This window comes from Mastomys coucha, unplaced genomic scaffold (genome assembly GCF_008632895.1).
Source record: "Mastomys coucha isolate ucsf_1 unplaced genomic scaffold, UCSF_Mcou_1 pScaffold14, whole genome shotgun sequence".
In the NCBI taxonomy this organism is placed as follows: Eukaryota; Metazoa; Chordata; class Mammalia; order Rodentia; family Muridae; genus Mastomys; species Mastomys coucha.
In genome coordinates, this window is record NW_022196896.1 from 86523758 (window position 1) to 86546183 (window position 22426).

Below are 22426 nucleotides of genomic sequence, written 5' to 3' on the forward strand. Positions count from 1 at the left end.
TTTTTGTACGTTAGGTTTGGTTTGGTTTGGTTTGATTTGTCTTCCTGGTTTTTTTAGTTCTGGATATTAACTCTCTGTAGGATGTGTAGTTGGCAAAGAGTCTCTCCTATTCTATTCTTCACTTGGTTATTTTGTTTTTGTTTATTAAGTGTACAGTTCCATGTAAGCTGTAATGTTTTTTAAAAATAGGAAGCACAGATTCACAAAGGCCAGTGTCAGGACAGAATTAAAATCTAGTGTCCCAACTTAGTGCCCATGTTCTTTCCATTATAAAGCCTTTTGTGATTACAAAGTACTTAGTTTGTACACTATACATGTGTTTTATGTATGTATTAGGGTTACCTGTTCCTTTCCATGTGCTCTAGGAAGTGGTGACTCCACTGTTTATTATTTGTCAGCTATAGACAACTGCTCAGAGAGTCGTACCTTTCTTTTTTCTTTTTTTTTTTTTAGGCAGGCCCTCTATGTACCCCTGGCTGTCCTTGAAACTCAATATATAGACCAGGGTGTCCCTGAATTCAAGGAGATCCACCTGCCTCTGCCTTCCAAGTGCTAGGGTTAAAAGTGTGTACCACCATGTGTGGCCTGGCTCTCATTTGATATGTAATACAAGTACACAATCACATTAACACATTGAAATTTATTTAATGATTAATTTGCTTTTAATTAAATATAACTGATTCATGCATCTGTAATTTGCATAAAGTCAGCTCTATACCTCTCTCAGACTGCTAATCCAGTACTTATCCTCTTCCTGAATCAAGAATTAGCCATTATTAAAAATAACTATCATTTTAAAAGTATATATATTTTACCACATATATAATAAATTTTTAAAAATCATCAAGCATCAAACTGTCAGAAAGTGCTATAATATTTTGTACTAGCTTTTAATTTGTTCTCTTTTTTATTAAACAGGTGTTCAGCATTTACAGCCTTCCAGTGATTCATTGCTTTTGGAAGTAGTGAAACAAGTTAAACTCAGTGATGTGGAGGAGGATAAACTAGAGCTTCTTGAAGAGGACATGGCAGCCAGAGTAAATATGTATGTGTGAGTGGTTGAAGCAGTTACACCATGTTATGAGCAATGGGACTGCAAAATTGTGGATTTGCTTGAGTTTTTGGTTTTCCAAACAATTAATTGTTTAATTATAAGATTTGGAATTTTTTAAATGTAACAATATCATACCAGCTATTAAGAATCTGAAAATATTTACTGAAATTATTGAGGAAGGCTTTCTACGTAGGATTGTTGGGTTCTGTATTTGAAATCATAAAGTTTTTTGTTTTGGTTTTTGGGTTTTTTTTTTTTTTTTTCCGAGACAGGGTTTCTCTGTATACCTCTGGCTGTCCTGGAACTCACTCTGTAGACCAGGCTGGCCTCGAACTCAGAAATCTGGCTGCCTCTGCCTCCCAAGTGCTGGGATTAAAGGTGTGTGCCACCACCGCCCGGCTCATAAAGTAATTTTAAATGAAAATGTTGACTGATATATGGCTTTAAGCTGTGTTTTTGTGGAAATTTGCAACAGAATCTAAGGGTATAATTTAGCAGTAGAGGGCTCATCCAGCATGCATACCACTACACCCTAGGTTTCATCTAGAATCATGGTCCAGGAAAGAAGATTATCTGTATGAAACATAAAACCAAACGGAAAAATAAAGCTATAAAAAGAACTTAATTCAGGATACATGGGAAAAAAACCAGAATAATTATAGATACAAAAGTTAGTAAAAATAAACATACTGCAAAACTATCAATTTCTAGCTAAACTGATAGGAATTTCAAAAAGAAAGCAACGTAAACGTCCAGTACCAGCAGTGAAGAAGATACTCTTAGTCAAGTGAGCTAAATTCATGATTGCTTCTTTTAAACTTTCTGTTCAGTGATGAGAAGGAAGAACAGGATCAAAAGGAAAAATTGGTGTTGACTGAAGACTGTGAACTCATTACTGTAATTGACATAATTCCTGGCAGATTAGAAGTCACTACTCAACACATTTACTTCCATGATAACAGTATTGAAAAAGAAGATGGTGAGTGGTTCTGGGAAAATAATTACTTTTCATTATTAAGTATCCAGGTCCATGAGTCATGAATTAGAGAAAGAAACAAACAAGGTAGGACTGTGAAATTATAGTTTATCTTATGAAATGAAAAATGGAGAGTCAGTTAAGAATTAGGTTCATTCTCTTGCCTCAGCCTTCTGAGTACCTAGGATTATAGGCACACACATCCCTATCCAGTTGCTTTTATCATCCTCATCATTATTAATGTATTTTACAAGATTTGACTTGAGGGTTTCACAGTAAACTTAGTTACAAAATGCAGCCTTAATTTTATCTTACTTTTGTATATATACACTGTCCTGTAAGCTCTTGCTTTTTTTTATGACTAAATCTGAAGATCCAGCATCCTAGAGAGAGTTCTAAGGCATATAATTTAGAATTATATCTGGCCTCATAGAAAGGTAGTAGAGTAGCGTAGGGATTCTAGAATAGTTTAAAAGAAACGATTTATGAATCGTTTTTTAATGAATACTAGTTTTTGAATGTAGAATTCCTTTCCCCTAAGTATTACTTTTGGAAACAAGGAGGTATTTTCTTCCTGGAGTAACTTTATGTGGCACCTCAGTCACAAAATTTCTTTTGTTTTCAGGACTGGGCTTTGATTTCAAGTGGCCTCATTCTCAAATTCGAGAGATTCACTTACGTCGTTACAACTTAAGGAGATCAGCACTTGAGATTTTTCATGTTGATCAGTCCAACTACTTTCTCAATTTCAAAAAAGAGGTACAGTGCTATTTCGATAACCATAAAGTATTATTTTGAAATAATTTTCCAGCTACTGAGCTCTTCTGGTATTTTTGGGCTATATTCCTATTAATACATAATATTAAAGAAGAAAATGTATTCTTAGGCTAGTCAGTATATGAACTTTGTTGAGATTTGTTTGGGAATTGATATGGTTGTTTTCAGTGAGTATGTATGTACAGTAGAACAGTGAATATCAATCAATAGATGCCAGACACTATCTGTGCTACAACATGCAATATATAAGATTAGACAAGCTATGCATAGTGTGTCTGGATTTCCTTTTCTTTTCTTATGAGGGCACTAATGTCAATATGTTGTTTTGCCCTCATGACACTATTTTAAAAAACTGTTTTTTGTGTACAATTTGTAGTGTGGCTACAACTTATAAGAATCAGTTCTTTCATTCCACAGTGTAGTTCCTAAGGCTCAAAGTTAGGTGATCAGGTTTGGTAGTAGGCACCTTCACTGTCATCTTACTCTCTCCATGACCTCATTTAATATTGATTGTCTCCTAATGCCCCATCTCTTTCTTATGAACTTATTAGTTGAGGGTCAGGTTTTTAAATTATAAATTTTGAAAGTACATATTCATACCACAGCACCAAATATGGTAAAGAAATTGAAATATGCAGAAGAAGTAAAATTATGGAACAGATGATAAATTCTGGTTTTCAAGAAATTTGGGAGGAGGCAGAATTGTGAATAACCACTGTCAAGTTTATACAATGGTAAAGAATTTGTAAAGTAAAATAATGATGATTTAGGTACACTGTGAAATAAAGAAAACACTTGTTCTTAAAAGACTAAGTATATCTTGGGAAAACTATATAGAAGCCATAATCTGTATTTGTCTTGACCAGTTTTTAAACTGAACAGTAGTGTTTTGTTTTGTTTTGTTTTGTTTATAGGTTAGAAACAAAGTATATAGCAGACTGTTGTCACTTCATTCTCCTAATAGTTATGGAACAAGATCACCACAGGAATTATTCAAAGCATCAGGGTTGACACAGGTAGGACATTTTATAGCTTGTTGTAGTTTGCTCATTTTACATCTTAGAATTTTGCTTAAAAATAAAACTTCTGATTATTTTCTTTTGTGTGTTCTAACTGCTCTTCTTCTATCCATCTATCCATCTATCCATCCATTTATCCATTCTTTTATTTGACTGGTTAGTTAGTTAGTTCGTTAGTTAGTTAGTTAGTAAGTTTTGCTTTTGTTGATGCAGGGTCTCTCTGTCTAGCCCTGGCTATCCTGGAACTGGCTGTGTAGACCAGTCTGCCTCAAGACACTCAGAGATCTACCCACTTCTGCCTGCTAAGTGCTGGGATTAAAGGTGTGATCCATCACCACTGGCCTTTGTTCTTCCATTTAGAATAAAATTCCAATTAAAATAATTATCTTTGTGTATAGGGTGTGATAAGATTTGGATACAGGACCCCATTTATGCTAGGCTCTTCTGTGAGGTCCTACAGCCAAGAATTCTTTTCTGTTGTTGGAAATAAGCCTAGTTTAATAACATGCAGTTCCTTTTGCTCTTGAGTAAAATGTATTCATTAACTACTGATGTCTCAATCGTACACCTAAGAACAATTGAGCTTTCTATATATAGAAATATATCTCAAAATGAAGATTTCCCTTAATGGATTAGAGCATACAGATTTCATTTTTCATTGTTCACCATAATTATAACCCTTTGCTTTTGATCCACAGTGAATTAAAGTTGATTGTTACTGTCAAGAAAACTCTGATGTATAACTTGTGTACAGTCATTAGAAGATTAAATATAATGATGCGATTAATAAAAATGATTTTCTAATCTCACCTCATTTTGTTCTCTAAAGGTGGTTTTTCTTCAGATAGATAGTCTGAAGTCCAATAACCTTATTAGCTTAACTCATAGAGTGCTTTAGTATGTTAAGGTACTGCCTTTTAGTACATACAGTATGAAAATGTCAAAGGCAGGGCAGGCCTTTTAGAGATTAAAATTTTAGATAAATGAAACATTTAATTGAAGAAGAGTCTTAATTTTTCCCCTTCATGTTACATAGGACTAAATCCAGAGTAATGTACTGAAAGTGCGCTACACTAACCTATATCCCTCGGCTTAATCATCCAGGGTGTCCTGCAGCATGCTGTCCTCCCACCTCCACTCCACACGTGTAGCTATGGTTACACACATGCACTACCTCCCCAGGCCATACTTACTTCCTAGTTAAGACTTTCCCGAGTATAGTATAGCATTTATGTCTAATTCTTTTGCTCTTTTTCTTAGACAGTAATTTTTTTTAGACATTAATTTTTTAAAGAAGTAGATTGTGAAGAAGTTGATTTGTCTCCATGGTAAACTTTTTTTAGCTCCATATCTTCAATCATGAAGATAATAGAGATAATGATTGCAAAATTAGGTTGGTTATTAATAATTGTCATATTCTAAGACATTATATGATGTGATTCTGATATTGTTTTTTGTGTTGTCTAGAAATGGGTGAATAGAGAGATAACAAACTTTGACTACCTCATTCAAATAAATACCATGGCAGGACGGACCTATAATGACCTTGCACAGTACCCTGTGGTGAGTTTGTATAAATCTCAAAAATAAAATTAACTTATACTTTATAATGTATAAAACTATATATGATGTTTATGTTTTTATTTAGAAAAAAATGGAGAGTCTTGGGTATAGCTCAGTGGTAGAATGTTCTTGTACCATATGTGAGGCCCTAGGTCCAATGTCAAACACTGCAAAAGAAACACACATAGTACACATGCTTTGCCTGTATGTTTTCCACCTTCATATTTTTAAAGATATATTAAAACATGAAAACTAGTAATTAAAAGTAAAGTCCTTTTTTCATTTTATTAAAAATGGTCCTGAAGAATTACTGAAAATTATTCAACTACTCAAGATAAATAAATTTACAATGTATCTTTAAAGTATTTATAATAGGGAAAACTATTCTTAGTGATTATCCTTCTGTCTTTATGAACATTTTGTGTTTGATATTCCCTAGGTTCTCTAGGAAGGAATGTCTAAATTTTGAATTATGTCTCTTTAGTTTCCCTGGATTTTACAAGATTATACTTCAGAAGAGTTGGACCTAAATAACCCCACTGTATTTCGAGATCTTTCTAAACCAATTGGAGTAGTTAATGAAAAAAATGCCAAAGCTATGCGTGAAAAGTAAGTGCTTTTTAAATCTTTTGAGAAACTCATTGTTTGAATTTGTACTGATTTCATTCAAAACAATGTTACCTTTTCTAAATTAAAAAGGATATGTTTAATTATTATTTTATGAGTATGATTGTCTTTTTCTAGCATATATATGTGTACACTACACATGTGCCTACAGAGGTCAAAAGAGGATGGATCTGGAAACAAAGTTATAGGTGCCTGTGAGCTGCTGTGTGGGTGCTAGGAATTGAATTCTGGTCCCCTGTGGGGCAGCTAGTGCTCTTAACTGTTAAGGTATCTGTCCAGCCCCTAAATGCTTGAAAAAAAATTTTCTTTAATGTGTATGGTTATTTTGTCTGCATGTATGTCTGTATACCACTTGCATGCTGATATCTGCAGAGGCCAGAAAAGGACATCAGATACACTAGAACTGGGTCTCAGAAGGTTGTAAGCCACACATGGGTGCTGGGGACCAAACTCAGGTCCTTTAGAAGAGTATCATACGCTCCTCACCACTGAGCCAGCTCTCCAGTTACATGTTATCTTTTTTTTAACAGAAGCCACTTAAAAGTTTTGTCAAATTTCTTTGTTTATATTCACGGATATGTTACAGAAGGAAAATTTCATGAAACATAAGGTGTATATTCAATATATTTCACCATGCTTTGCTCTCTCTGCCACCCTGTGTCCTATTTTTCTCGACCATTTTTCCATACATTAACATAAATATATATGTATACCAGATTTTATATATGTATAAAATCTAGGGACCACAATTGAGAGAGCAAAAACAATGTTTATGAGCCCACCTTTACTCTATTAATATGACTTTTTTAGTTACATTCACTTTTGTGCAGATGACATAACTGCATTTTTTATTATGACTAAAAACAATTCTTTTCTTCATCCATTCTTCTTTTTAGATCCCTGTGTTGGTTCTGTAGCTTAGTTATTGTTAATAGTGCTACAGTAAACACTTACGTGCAAGCTGACTTGAAGCCATCTAGCTAAATACCCTAGAGTGGCATGGCTGGGTCGTGTGGCAGATCTCAGTTTAGTTTTGTGACAAACTACCATAGTAAGTTTATGGAGCGGGTGTAATGAGAGAATTGACTTCTACAAATTGTACTATGGTCTTTTAAGTGTACACTGTGACACTCAAGCTTTGGCACACACATTAAATAAATGTGATTTTTAAAAAAACTATCTTTATAGTGCAGGGAGTGTAGCCCAGTAATAAGCACTTAGTTGTTATGTGTGAAACTTTGGTTTGATCCTCAGTGTTGCTGAATAAAATTTTTATATTAATCATTAGAATAAACTTTAGTGCTAGCATGTTGACACAGTAGGTAGAGGCTCTTGCCACCAGTCCTTGCAATTTGTGTCCCAGAACCATTATGGACAACTTCTGCAGATTGTCCTGTGACCTTGACATGTGCACCATCATGCACACACACACACACACACACACACACACAAAGAATAAATTAACACTGAAAAGTAAAGTTATATCAAGGAAGTGAATTAGATATGACAAAAATGTTTTCTAATCTCTGTTTCAAAAAGTTCTATAGTCAACATATGTTATTGTATTGTGTGTTATTATTGTAAAACTTGTGTGGCTAGAGAGATGACTCAGCAGTTGAGAGCATCGCTGCTTTTGCAAAGCACTTAGATTCAGTTTCCATTACCCAAATGGCTGCTCACAAGCCTCTGTGACTCCAGGTGCAGGGGAGCCTACACTGACCCTGGACATGCAAGTGATACATAGACAGTCAGGCAAAACACCTATATGTTTAACATTAAATAAAAAATATCTTAAATGCTTCAAAAGCTTCTTTTAGTGATACTTCATTATTTGTGAAACATTCTTAGAAATTAATTTTTTCTCATAGTTGTATGTAGGGATGCAGACACTTTGATAGTAAAGCATGTGACATGACTTTTTAAAGACTACTCTGCTCTAAGCTAACCAGTACAGATTTTGACTCTTATTTCACTGTTTCTTTATGGTTATAAATGTCATTTTTTTTTAAGGTATGAGAATTTTGAAGACCCGATGGGAACGATTGATAAGTTTCACTATGGTACTCACTATTCCAATTCTGCAGGCGTCATGCACTATCTCATCCGCGTGGAGCCATTCACTACCCTCCACATCCAGCTTCAGAGTGGACGGTATGCTCACAGTCGAAAAACCATTTTCCTTTGATTGTAAAGCTGAGAACTATTCACTTTGATGTCATGTTCTGAGTGATGGAGTCACAGCTTTTAAATTTTCTACTAGGATTTAATTTAGAGAAAATCAGCCAGAGTCGTTTAAGAACAGCTCATTCAGATTGATTCCTATATAAGTCATTTGAATATGACTTTTTCCACTGTTATTGTAGTGTACATTTGGAATCCCTCCCATTTTGAGAAATCTATCAGCTATTTATCATTAGATATCAGAACAAGGATATTGCCCAGTGGCTGAGAACTTGTCTAGCATGTGCAGGGTCCTGGGTTCAGTTCCAAGTAATGACTCCCTCCTCAAGTTACAGACCTCATGTGATTTAGAGCTAAGTCTGAGCTGTCCATAGATAGTCATATGCTACTCTGGTCTTGTAGTTGGAAAAGTCCTGCCTCAGCATCCAAGTTCTGGGATTTTAAGGGAGTAAACTCTATGTCCACTGTATACTTTGATATATATATATACATACTTATGTATACATACATATGTGTATGTATATATAATCAAATATATATATTTCAAATATATAACTCACATTCATTTTTTGTAATAAATTTACTCAGCAAATTTTGTGTCTTTAACATTCTTTTGTGGGTCAAGCCAGAGGCCCTGAGCATTCCAGGGAAGCCCTCTACCAATGTCCCGCATATTCAGCATATACCTTTGCTTAAAAGTCTTGGTTTTTCAAGACAGGATTTCTCTGTGTACACCTTGCTGTCCTGGAACTCACTCTGTTGACCAGGCTGGCTTTGAACTCAGAAATCTGCCTGTCTCTGCCTCTCAAGTGCTAGGATTAAAGGCATTTACCACCACTGCTTGGCTGCTTAAAAGTCTTTTAAGATTATATTTAATTAACATGAAATTGTGTTCTAGTGAGATTTGATTTTCAACTAATTTAAACAAAACAAAATTTTGTTTTGACAGTTTAATGGTAATATTAACTCCTGACAACAAACTATGAATTATAGATGATTATCATAAAGATAAAAGTTGTTTTCAGATATTAAGTAGGAAGATTAAGAAAGACCATCTGCAGTCAAGTGGAAGTTTGAAGAGAACTTAAATGTTCTTGATCTATGTGTCTGTTTTCATCCAGTACTCTCTTGTCTTTCGTTCCCACGTGCAGGTTTGATTGTGCAGACCGGCAGTTCCATTCCATCCCTGCTACGTGGCAAGCACTTATGGATAACACATATGATGTAAAAGAGCTTATTCCTGAATTCTTCTATTTCCCAGAGTTTCTAGAAAATCAAAATGGTAAGAAATAGGACATATAAATTTTCATTCAAAGGTTCCAATGAAAAATACTGAAAAGTAGCTTTGAGGACATTTTCTGTAATATTGCATAATTTATTTAAGGTTGGTTTTGTGTGTAGATTACTCAGTGACAGAATTTAACTTATACCAGGGAAGTGACATACAGAGCCAAGTCTTACTTCCCAGAGAAGTGATGCAGGAAGGTAAGATACGAGTCGGATCTGGACACATAAGAGAACTTAGCTATGAGCACAGTCTTTACGAGAGATAAAAAGCGGTGGTGTACACTGCCATTACAAGTCTTTGAAAGAATTGGACTGAGGTTAGTGAGCCAATCCATGAGCAAGCGAACTTCTGTTTTCAGAGTATCATTACAACATATTGACCAGTTTACGTGTTTCCTGTGTATAACTGCTGTCAGAAATTAATGATCAACTCGAGTAGTTACAAGAGATCATATAACTCACAAAGATAAAAATATTCTTTTACCTTTTAAAGAAGACTTCTACTGACTCCTTATTTGGAATGTACAAAAGGTACGCATTTAAAATAATGGGTACATCATTACAGTTTTTGAAAAATTAGGTTTTTGGAATAGAGATGTATGATTGAAATTACATTTTAGAAATACCCAAGTATTTTTTTCTGTAGTTAATTTACTTTTATTTTTTTCTTTCCTTTCTTTCTTTTTTTTTCCTTGTGTGATGCTAGATAGTGAACTCAAGAGGCTCACACACAGTTTGCGAATACTCCACAACCAAACAGCTTCCCTAGCCTTACATTTGTTTTTAAAGCACATCTAAATATGCAAGATTTTGTTTTATGTTTAGTGTTAGTCAACTATTAGACTGTAATAAAGCCAGTGGGTAACTGGGAGAGCATGAGTGATGGGGCTGAATTTGAAGGAAAACTTCAGGTACTCTTTGCTCTGCATTGCATTCTACTTATTGAAGCAGATTGCTGCCTTCTGCCCTGTGACCTCATGATCCCTATGTATAACTGTAACTATCTAATGCTTGATATAGGAACTTCGGCAGGAGAAGACAAATGTGTCATCTAATAGAATAAATAGCAATAAAATCAACACAAAACTGTACAATAAGATTTTAGGTTTTTTTGTTTTTTAATTCAAGTTGAGAGATAATTTCGTTTCAGGTTGTATAGTAGTATTATGGCCACTTTCTGTATGCACACTCTGTTACTCCAGGTCTTTTGGCTTTGTTTTATGGCTAACCCTTCTCTTTGTTACAAACAATTGAAGTAGCTTGAAACTACAGCATCTTACCAAGGTGCAGATATAGATCTGTTATGTCCTTTCTTAAGTATAACCCTATAACTTCATTCTCTAGAACTGTGTCCTATACCGACCACTTACCTGATCACATGGAATAGGTATGACAGTCAGGGCAGAAATAGATATGCAGATGAACCGAAGGTTCTGCAGTAAATTCTAAGAGAGACAACTTCGGAGTAGACAAAGAACATTAGCATGCCGCAGCGATCATTCACCAGAAAGCCTAGAACCCGTGTTCCCTGTCACTTGGACCTTTAACCCTCACCTAGACTTAGGGAATGTGATGTTTCAAGGCAGCACACTAATTCAAGACTTTTATTTTAAGAATATTTTAAGACATTCTTTCTTCTCATAGTGTATGAACAAGAAAACATCACATATGAGAAAGTTCTGTCATGTATCATCTTCCAGCTGTAATAGCAAGTGTTTTGTAGATTATAATACATTATTTTTCCATAAAGCAAAACTCTCAGTGAATTCAGGGTATAAGTTACACCATAAAGTTCTAATGGCATTTTATAGATTAACTATTAAAAGGACCATTGTTCATTTTTAGTGTAAGGATAGATAATTTATTTTGATCCAATTAAAGTGTGGATTGTTGTGCCCTCACTGTTCTTTTTTCTTTTTCACTTACATGTATGTGTGCATGTTCACATACACTTACATGTGAAAGAATGCTTTGTGCGTGTGGGGGTGGTGGGTGTGTGTGCACTTTCAAATATACCCGTGCATTTATATGTAGAGGCCAGAAGTCACTATCTTTAATCCCATTTCACGTTACTTTTTGAGACAAATTGGATTGGATACCCAGCAAGCCTCTAGGATTCTTCTGGGTCCAGCCTTTGCTGTGCGGTTACTGGCACAAGCCACTGATCCTGGTTTTACATGGGTGATGAAGATGCAAATTCAGATAATTATGATTAAATAGCTGAAATTTACCCACTGAGCATCTTCCAAGTTACCCCTCTTGGCTTTTCTAAGAAAAAGAATACTTCCTCTGATATGCCTTCTAAAAACGAGTTCAAAAATGTTTTATGTATATTGCAACAGACAGATGAGTTCATTTTCTTAGCTATATGTTCTTTGGCTATTTGTTTTACATCATTTTTTAAATAGAAAATGTTCTGATTTTTTTTTATGTGTCTTAGAATTTAATTTGGGTCATTTACAAGTTTCCAAAGAACTGGTGAACGATGTTATTCTTCCAAAATGGGCTGAGTCAGCTGAAGACTTCATTTATAAACACAGAAAGGCGCTGGTAAGATTTCTGTTGAATCACTACTGCATCTTATGAAGTACAGATTTGTTTTTCAAAGATAAGTTAAAGTGTACTTTTTTCTAGATCAGTTTTTTTACCTGTTGTATATTACTATCCTAGAAAGTATAATGTGGTAATTTAATTTTAGAATATGAATATTATGATACCATTCATGAATATGTAACAAAATATAGGTTCCCACTTTTCCTTTTTTATAATAGTATATGTACAAATCTATTATAAGTACCAATGATAAGTGTCATAAGTTTTTGATACCTGGTATATAGGAAATCAAATTTCCTATTTAATCAAGTTTTACATTTTTTTTCTTGAATTGAAAAGTTTTAGACAATTATTACAAAAGAAACTACCACAAAGATGTGTTCCACCTCTCTCAATAACTCTCCTGTATTTTGGAGGATGTTAATAGCTTGTTTGTGTTGTTTTTTTTACCCAATAGATTTGGGGACATTTTGGAATTTCTGATTTTTGGGTTAGGGATGATCCTCTACAGATATTTCAAAATCTGGGAAAATCTGCAGTTGGAGTTGTGTCTAGTGGCAATTAAGTTATGTAGGTGGCTGAAGCCTAAATGTATGACTTTGAGGCCAGCCTTAACAACATGGTGTGAACTTGTGTATAACAAAACAAACAGCAACTAGGAAAATCTCAAATACTTGTAGCCCTAATCATTTTACATAAGGGAAATTCAACCTGTATTAACATTCTAGTTCTCTGCATGTCTGCTATATGGATTGTTTCTCTGTTTACACAGCTGGTATAATTTAATGTTTTGCAGTTTACATTTTTGTTTCAAATCACTTGAGCATGAGTACATTTTTCAAATTTTCTAAAAGATTAACCAAGTTCCTAATAAAACCAGTCTAATCCCTTTAAAACTTTTACTAGTGTCTAAGTAAATTTCCAACTTGGAATTGAGGAAGTAGTGAGAGTTTAACATTGATAATTGTGTTACTGTCTTGTAGCACTCCATTTATCAAGCAGCACTCTCCTTTTACAAAAATGTGTACAAGTGTTTTTGCCTGCATGTATGTTTATACACCATGTGTGTGCAGTGCCCAAGGAAACCAGAAGAAGGGTCAGATATCTTGGAACTGGAGCTACAGGTGGTTGTCAGCTTTCAAGTGGATGCTGGGCACTGAACATGCTTTTGTTAGAAGGAAAGCCAGTATTCTTAATTACTGAGCTATCTCACTGGCTCCATGCCCTTCTAAAAAGGATGAATTTAGATTATAGTTGGAAGATACTTACATTGAGTATTAAATTTGTTCTCTTTCTAGGAGTCTGAATATGTTTCTGCTCATCTTCATGAATGGATAGATCTGATTTTTGGCTACAAACAGAGAGGGCCAGCTGCAGTAGAGGCCCTTAACGTCTTCTATTACTGTAGTTATGAAGGTACAAACCAAAATACCTCTTCTCTTACAGTACTTACACAGCATTAGTCTTTATTTGTTATTCCTGGTATTTGACCTTAAATATTTAATGTGGGAGAGATACATAAACAAAATATCTTTTCAGTTGGAAGGTCACAAAACTGCCATTATTTCAATTTTGTAGTGAAAATTTATGATTTTAAGATTATGTATGTATGCTTGCCTGTGTGTATATATGTATATGTGTATATGTAAATGGAAATCAGATTATAAATGACAATTATATGCTTTTGGTTTCTTGTATGGGAAATCAAATTTTCTGTTTAATTAAGACAGATTCTCTTCATAGCCCTGGCTGTCCTAGAACTCACTCTTTAGACCAAGGTGGCCTTGAATCCACAGATATCTATCTATCTACCTCTGTCTCCTGGGTGTGGCATTAAAGGCATGTGCCACGACCACCTGGCATCGAGTGTTCATTGAATATTACAAATTTTATTTTATTTTTATTAAACTTTGAAAGAAGGCATTTAGAGAGGCAGGTGGATTTCTGAGTTCGAGGCCAGCCTGATCTACAGAGTGAGTTCCAGGACAGCCAGGGCTACACAGAGAAACCCTGTCTTGAAAAAATGAAAAACAAAACAAACAAAAGAAAGAAGGCATTTAGAACTATTAGCATTAGCTCAGCATCAAAGCTGTTCTTTGAGAGCTTTGGGCAAAAAAATCTCTCTTTTTAAACTTTGTTGTGTGTATGTGTACATGATATATGTGTGGATACACAGGGAAGCTGACAGTATACATCCGCCTATCTTCCTCAGTGCTTCCTCCCCTTATTTTTTTAAACAGGATCTCTCATGTGTACCCCTGTACATACATGCATACATACACAAACACGTACACACTAATAAAAATATTTAATGTTTTCAGAAATTACTTTCTGGTGACCTAAGTTGAAGACTTACATTTTGTTTAAGATGTGTTACTCATTCCTTGATATATTAATCAGTGTCACAGAGGTTTGTTTTTTCTCAATGGTGAGTTGATGATTTCTTGTTTTAGGCGCTGTAGATCTTGATGCCTTAACAGATGAGAAGGAAAGAAAAGCCTTAGAAGGGATGATTAATAATTTTGGGCAAACACCTTGTCAGCTGTTAAAGGTAAATAATCTAAGTTATTGATAACTTTGAGCAACAATTCTCAATTGTCCCAATGATAGGACCTTTGTTACATTTCCTCATGTTATGGTGACCACCAACCATAAAATTATTTTTGTTGCTGTTTCATTATTGTAATTTTGCTACTGTTATGAATTGTAATGTAAATTTTTTTGATCTTCAAGATTTATTTAGATAAGAAAGCTGTTGATCTCAACAGGAGGGGAAAAGGAATATAGAAGAAAAAAATCAATAGGAAAGTAGCCTCCAAACCTTATTTTGAGATAGAGTTTGCCAAAGGGGTTGCAACCCACAAATTGAGAACCACTGGCCTATAGAATGCTGTTTCGAAGTATTCTGAGGTTTGAAGAATAGTAGAGTCAAGTCCTAGTGTATGTAATTGATAGGACTTGATTTATATATGATTTGATTTACTATTAAGCTATAATGTGCTTATGTAATTTATACTTCTGATGCAATGTATTAAGTAGAGGGACTTTATTTGTTTGTTTTTTTTGTTTTATTTTGGTTTTTTGTTTGGTTTTTTTTTTGTTTTTGTTTTTCGAGACAGGGTTTCTCTGAATAGCCCTGGCTTCCCTAGGACTCAGTCTGTAGACCAGGCTGGCCTCAAACTAAGAGATCCACCTGCCTCTGCCTCCCAAGTGCTAGGATTAAAGGCGTGCACCACCACTGCCTGCCAATAGAGGGGCTTTAAATGACATCTAGAATTGAATTTCTAAGGGATTGTACTGTTCTTAATATTTTTAAAGACTTTAGTAATTTAAAACTTGGAGAATCATTGTCCAGAATTTAAGCAAAAATTACATTAAACCATCACTTAAAAATAAATAGATTTGACTGTTCCTAATTTAAGTAACAAAAAACTGAAGTAAGGTCCAGTTGTGAAGCCAGATGTCTTGGCATATACTTGTACTTCCAGATACTCAAGAGGCTGGGATGGGAAATTATGAATTCTAGGGCAGCTTGGGTAACATCTCAAAAAGTTCACTCGTAAAAGTTTCCCTATGTCTACACAATACCTTGGATGTGATTCCTAGCACTAAAGGCAATAGGGATCTCTATTTATATAGCAAACTATTCATAAGTCACAGAAGAATTTAGATGTATTCAAAAAGCTGATTATTTTAAATTTGGGTGTATGTGTCTGTGTGTCTGTGTGTGTCTCTGTATATGCATGTAAGTGTGGGAGCCAAAGATCAACATCTGGTGTCCTTCATAGGAACTGTATGCTTTGTTTCTTAAGACAAAATTTCTCACTGGGACCTGGAGTTTGATAGTCTAAAGTCCACTATCAAGTCTCAGGACTGAGTCTACAAATGCACAACACCCCACTCAGTTCTTTACATAGATGCTGAGGATCAAGTTCAAGACTTCATGCTTACACAACAAGCAGTTGAAGCTATCTCTCCAACCTTGCATTTCTGAGAGAATAAAAACTGAACAGCAAATAACAGTGTATCATTAAAACTGTCTTTATAACAAAAAAACAAACAAAAAACCTGTCTTTATGTTGAGACTCCTTCTATATATAAAATTTTAAGCTTCTGAAATCATACTATAATGGTACTTATTATCCATAGCCTAAACCCAATGTTAAGACTCTAATTATAAAGTATGTATATTATATAATCAAATTATTAAATATTGCTGTTTCCTCTTACTGGTATCGGAAAATTTTTATCTTCCTAATCCTAATTGCTACTGATTCATAGAAGTCAGTCCACACTGGGCAGTGGTGGCGCATGCCTTTAACCTCAACACTTGGGAGGCAGAGGCAGGCAGATTTCTGAGTTCGAGGCCAGCCTGGTCTACAGAGTGAGTTCCAGGACAGCCAGGGCTACACAGAGAAACCCTGTCTCAAAAAAACAAGCAAACAAACAAAAAGAAGTGAGTCCACTATTTTAGAAGCTGTAATCTTTGTTAACATGAATTTACAGATAAATAAAAAATAATAATAATCCCCTTATTAAATATATAATTTTTAATTTAAACATTGTGAATTATTTCCTAACCTCAGCGTAGAGTAATAATACAATTATCTTCGTTTTTAAAATTAATTCAACCAAGACCAGGATGATGGCTCAGTGGATGACAGTACTCGCTGTGCTAGTGTAGTCACCTGATGCTTCAACCTTGCACGGCCTTAGGGATTGGCCTAACTGGGGGTAGTGAGGATAAAGAATTGATAGACACACAGGAAAGGTGCAGTCAGGTGGGCCATGCTCTCTGATGGACAGGCCACAGCAACACAGAAATTCAGACAGTTCATTTTATACATGTGAATTGAGGATGCCATTTACTTAATTTTGGTAAGAGACCTCTGTAGGGGCAGTCTCAGGCTGTAATCATCCAGAAGAGGAAAGTGTCAACATTTTCTGCACACATTGCCATCATCTGAGCATGGACCAAAGGAAAGCTTTGCCATGTTGTGAGGCATTAGGCCCTTGACAAGGCTTTGTTCCTGTCAGCCATATGTCTTCACTCACAACTTCTTTCTCTTCTTACACATTAATTCATGCTTCCTCCATCCCCACAAGTCCTTGGAACTCGCATGCATAAAGGGAGGGCATCAGATGCAGCAGGGCCAATCTGTAATCTTGACATTGTAAACTTAACACTACTAGGAGAGGGGAAAATTGTTAAGAAGCTTGATTGTTACCACAGGACAACGGCAGAAACTAGAGGTACTTCAAAATAAGGAAGAAAGAGAACAGAGAATTTTTAAAAATCCCATCTATTCATTCACTCAAACGTGGGTATCTAAACTCATGTATACACTAATCAAACAAACAAAATATATCAATAAATAAAATATTAATACTCTGTGGCTCTGTTGGCTCTGTGGGTAAAAAGGACTTTTCATGCAGTATAAACCTGACAGCCTGTGTTCAGTGTCTAGAGCACAAGGTGGAAAGAGAGAGCTGAATACATAGAATGCATTGTATCACATATGTGCTCATATATAACACATATACAAACATACTACTAAAAATGCATCATACTTACCTTGCAGGGCAGATATCATGATCATGAAGGTACTTTTCCTTGGGCAAGACACTCTCTATGTGCTGATACCTGCAATCTCCCCAAATGGGAGACACTTGACTGCATGGTTTGTGGTTCTAGGAGACTGTGCTCTCAAGTTCCCCTAAAAATAAAAACTAAAGTAAACTAATAGTGCTGCTGGAGTGACAGCTCAGCAGTTAAGATCCCTTGCTTCTGTTTCATAGCACCCAAGTTTCGTTTCCCGTCACCCTTGTTGGGCAGCTTACAACTACCTGTAACTCCAGCAACAGAAGGCCCAGTACCCCTGGTCTCCTAGGACACAAAACCCCACAGATACACACACATAGTTAAAATATAATAACAATTTAATGGAGTTGGAAAAATGGCTTATCAGGTAAAGGTGCTTGCTGTGCAAGCCTTGGTGTCATGGATCTTATTCCTGGAACCCACCATAAACTGTAAGGAGAGAAACAGCCGCACAATGTTGTCCTCTGACCTCATCAACATGAATGCCGTGCTACTTGCCTGCCTACATTCACACATTACACACACAAGGCTAAGTCTTCCAGAAATGCATAGCTTCTGATATCTAAGAAAAGATGGCTTTTTCTACATTTACAACTACGAAGTAACTGGTAGGAGCCATATGCATGACTAACTTCAGAGCCTTTATATCATCTCATGAGTCTACTTAATCAGTAGCTGAAAGCCCCTTTTAAAACCTGCATCTCTTTTCTATGTTCTGTGTCTTTACTTAAAACTCAGTGTTAGTACTCTTTTACCTTTATGTATTTTATCTATTTGTTTCACTCAGTTATGAATCTGTTAATATTAATGAACTTAATTATGTATATAGCAGTACTGTAATATCAAAATACTCAAGTTTATAGCTATATTTCAGTTTTTGGACTGTTTTGTATTTCCTACTATTTCAGAGTGATGGTTTACTTGGAGCTTTGAAGTGGATTTTTACATGATGTTATTTGTGAGCTCATTGTTCTGTCCCCCTTCCGGTAGACTGGGTGGTAGCTCATGCCTATAATCCCAGCACTTGGGAGCTTCAGCAGGAGAGTTCAGGATGAACTACATAGAGACTCTGAAGCTTTCTGGGCTACATAGTGAAATATTGTTTCAAATATTAAAGGAAAAGAAAGGCAAAAATACAGAATAAGCTGGGCCTAGTGGTGTAAGCCTGTAATTCTGTCCATTCAGGAAGCTAATACAGGGGCTTTGTGAGTTCAGTACTTGCCTGAGTTACAGAGTGAGTGAGTTCAAAGCCAGCCTGGCCAACCTAGTGAAACCCCATTTCAAAAATGTAAAAAGGCCTGGGGAAATATAGCACAGTGGTAGAGCTCTTGCTTAACACATACAAGGTTCAAAGTAAAACAGAACTCTCTGGGGTTCAGAATTAGAGCCTTTAGTTTTGTACCAGCTCTACTATTTTGTGGGAGTGGGGAAGGTGCGGGGCAGGGGGTGGTGTTGGCTTTTTGAGACACGGTTTCTCTCTGTGGTCCTGCCTGTCCTCGAACTTATTTTGTAGAGCAAGCTGGCCTTGAGCTCCAAGATCCCCCTGCCTCTGCCTTCCTAGTGCTTGCTGAGATTAAAGGCGTGTGCCACCACTGCCTGGCTTCAACTATACTTTTTTTTTTTTTTTTACAAAAACCCAGGTGCCTCATAAGTGCAGTAGGAGAGAGTCGGTCTCATAATTTCACAAGAACCCTGCTGATTTGTTTGTGGGCAGGATAGTTGTTCATGCTTGTAGAGATCAGAGGACAACCTTGGGTATCATTTCCCTGGTGCTGTCAGTGTTTGATGGAGGCAAGCTTTACTGGCTGAGAGCTTATCAGGTAGGCTAGACTGGCTAGCCACCTGCCCTGACATTTTTAAAAACAAGAGTTCTGTAAATTGAACTTAGGTCCTCATGTTTCCTTCAAGACAAGTACTTTGTTAACTGAGCTACTGCCCCAGCACTAGTCTTTATTTTGGTTTTAAAAAAATTACAGTGGGGCTGAGGTTGTGGTTTAGTCCAGGAATGTTTACGTAGTATGTGCAAAGTCCAGTTCAGTCCTCATTACCACAGACACCAAAGAGGACAATCAGACAGGGTTAAGAGGTCAGCCTGTAATTTAAAATAGGCTTTTGTTCTGTTTTTTTTTTTAAGTACCAAAACTACACATTTAAGTGTTACCTCTATTGCCCACAACCTAGTATTTCTTAAATAGGGACAGAAGAACCAAAGTCCACCTCCCTGATTTTGTTGTTTTTTTTTTTTTCTGAGACAGTCTTACTATGTAGCTCACACGGCCTTGGAACTTTCTGTGCCTGGCTTCAAACCCAAACTTCCTGCCATAGCCTTCTGAGTGCTTGGGTAGTCAATGTTGGTGATTCAGTGGTAGGATTCTCACCTGCCATAGACAATAGGATTGCAAGGGTACGTTACCTTACCCAGCAAGAATCCCTTTTAGAAAGACACCTTACACATTTTAATTGTGTCCTTGGAATAGTAAATTTTTAATATATTAATATATTTAATTAACATTAATATACTTAATTCTTTGTTTCTGACATGAAAAATAAGAAAAATAATTACTTGTAAATTATATAGTCATGTCTATAACTTGATTTGATTATCTGTAATTAGCTCCTACATTTTGATGAGTCTTGTTTCAGGAAGTAAATATTATACTATATTATAAAATTTGAATGTTAAATGCTTCATTAATTTTAACAAATATTTATTAAACATCTGCCAAGTTTGATATACTTCTGAGTGCTTAAAAATCCAAAAGTGAGTAAAATTCATGGCTCCCTTTATGGGGACCTATAGCTAGGCCAGTGAGATGACTCAGTGCCAAGCCTGATGACCTGAGATCTGCCATGTCAGCATGGTAGAAGGAAGAGAATTGACTTCTGCAAGTTGTCTGTTGACCTCCACACATGCACTGTAACATATGCATGTCCACATATACACAGAAAATAAATAAATAAAATGTTTATTTTTAAGAGAATTTTTAATAGGCTTGATGAGTAAGTTTATCATGAATAACCAATGACTACAAAGAAAAAAAAAACCTAAGAAATCCTGAATAATTGGTGAAAGGGCATGAAAAAATCATTTTGACCTGAAATTTAGGAATGGTATCAATAAGAAAAACTTTAAAGTAGAACTGAGATATCCGTAGAAGAGGATGACTGGTAAGTCTCTGGGGTTAGAGTAAGCCATGGCCTGGAGTTGTTAACAGTACATATATGCATTCTACTGTAGCACAATCCACCGTTGTGAGTGAATAGAGACATGCTTTCATGTAACTCTGAAATTTTTTCTTAAATTATTTTGAAGGAACCACACCCTCCAAGATTATCAGCAGAAGAAGCCATTCAAAAGCAGACCAAAACAGAAATTTCAACCCTAAACCTCTTTCAACACCTCCCTGAACTGAAGTCATTTTTTATAGAGGTAATAACCCAACTTGGTAATATCAGAGGCCTTTCTTACATTTTATATATTTCAGTTAATTTGTGTGTTTATGTCCGTTCATACATGTGTGTGCAGGCGTGCTTTCTCCACGCCTGTAGTTGTAGCGCTCAGCTGGTGTGTGTGAAGCCAAAGGTCAGTTTCCAGGATCTTCCTCTGTTGCTCTTCCCACCTTATTTTTTAATGAGAGTCACTGACTAAACCAAAACCTTGCTGTTCTGGCTAAGCTGGCCGGCCAGTGAGTCCCAGGGATCGTCATCTCTTACCACGTACCTTCCAGCCACTAGTGCTGGGTTACAGGTGTGTCCTGCCCCCCTCTGCTTTTCTTAAAATAGGTGCTGGAGATCCTAACACAGTTTACTAACTAAACAATCTCCCCACTCCAGCTTATTCAATTTTAACGAAGGAAAATGTTGTAATAGGATCTTTAAAACAGAATTATGTGTACTTGTGTGTACCTGAATGAGTTTATGTGCATCGTGCATACAGGTGCCTGGGGAGACTAGACACAGTATACTCCTGGAACTAGAGTTACAGGTAGTTATGAGCTGCCTGATCCTGGTACTGGAATTCAAACCTGCATCCTCTGCAAGAGCTCTTAACCACCAAGCCAACTCTCCAGCCCCAGTCTTGGAATTTTAAATCACTTTCATTGTAAGCTTTTCTTTGCTGCTAAGTGGTATTCTGAACTCTTTTATTAGCTTGCTTTCTCAACAAGTAAGAACAAATAACTTAATTCAGAGTTACTTCTTACAGGCAGGGCATGGTATGCATGCCTTTAATCCCTGCACTTGGAAGGCAGAGGCAGGTGGATCTCTTAAATTCAAGGCCAACCTGGTCTACATAGAGAATTCTAGGCCAGCAAGGATTATATAGTAAGATTCATTTTTTTATAACAGTTGAAATGCTGTGCAGAGTGGTGATAATTTAATAGCTCTTAATTGTGTCTGCTCATCTACAAAATAAGTCCCAGTGCGTGAGATTATTAATTGATAGTGTTAGAAGGAATAGTTAAGTTAAATAGTAGTTAATACTGTAACTGAAAAAGTACCCTTGTAACCAGGCTTTTACTTATTCTATTGGGTTCTTTTTCCTGCCACCCTTCTCCACCCTTATTCTACCCCCAACACTAGGTAGGAGAGAAAGGATAGAGAGTAAAGGGGATGTCAATCTAGTTAGACTATTTCCTGCTGATCTGGGGCAAGTCCAGTTTCTTCTGTTTGACAAACAGCAATCAACAGCATCAGCAGGAGGAGCTATACAGCCAGCTGTGTCTGTCTCAGGGCTCTGGCATTTGCATGTCCTCTTAAGAGAATATCCTCAAAAAAAAAAAAAAAAA

The 22426-nt window shown here is 36.0% G+C and overlaps 1 protein-coding gene and 1 pseudogene across 6 annotated transcripts in view; both read left to right on the forward strand.

Moving 5' to 3' along the window:
- The window catches only part of Nbeal1 (neurobeachin like 1), a 155517-nt gene that overhangs the window by 102294 nt on the left and 30797 nt on the right, over window positions 1-22426 (forward strand). For all 6 annotated transcript variants that reach the window (XM_031367667.1, XM_031367670.1, XM_031367668.1 and 3 more), the window contains 12 exons: window positions 919-1045; window positions 1885-2033; window positions 2656-2789; window positions 3722-3823; window positions 5294-5389; window positions 5874-5998; window positions 8027-8167; window positions 9349-9479; window positions 11925-12034; window positions 13336-13453; window positions 14491-14588; window positions 20953-21069. In XM_031367667.1, coding sequence (XP_031223527.1) covers window positions 919-1045; window positions 1885-2033; window positions 2656-2789; window positions 3722-3823; window positions 5294-5389; window positions 5874-5998; window positions 8027-8167; window positions 9349-9479; window positions 11925-12034; window positions 13336-13453; window positions 14491-14588; window positions 20953-21069 — 1448 coding nt within the window. The remainder of the gene's footprint in view (window positions 1-918; window positions 1046-1884; window positions 2034-2655; window positions 2790-3721; window positions 3824-5293; window positions 5390-5873; window positions 5999-8026; window positions 8168-9348; window positions 9480-11924; window positions 12035-13335; window positions 13454-14490; window positions 14589-20952; window positions 21070-22426) is intronic.
- On the forward strand, window positions 17605-17757 carry LOC116089683 (annotated as a pseudogene).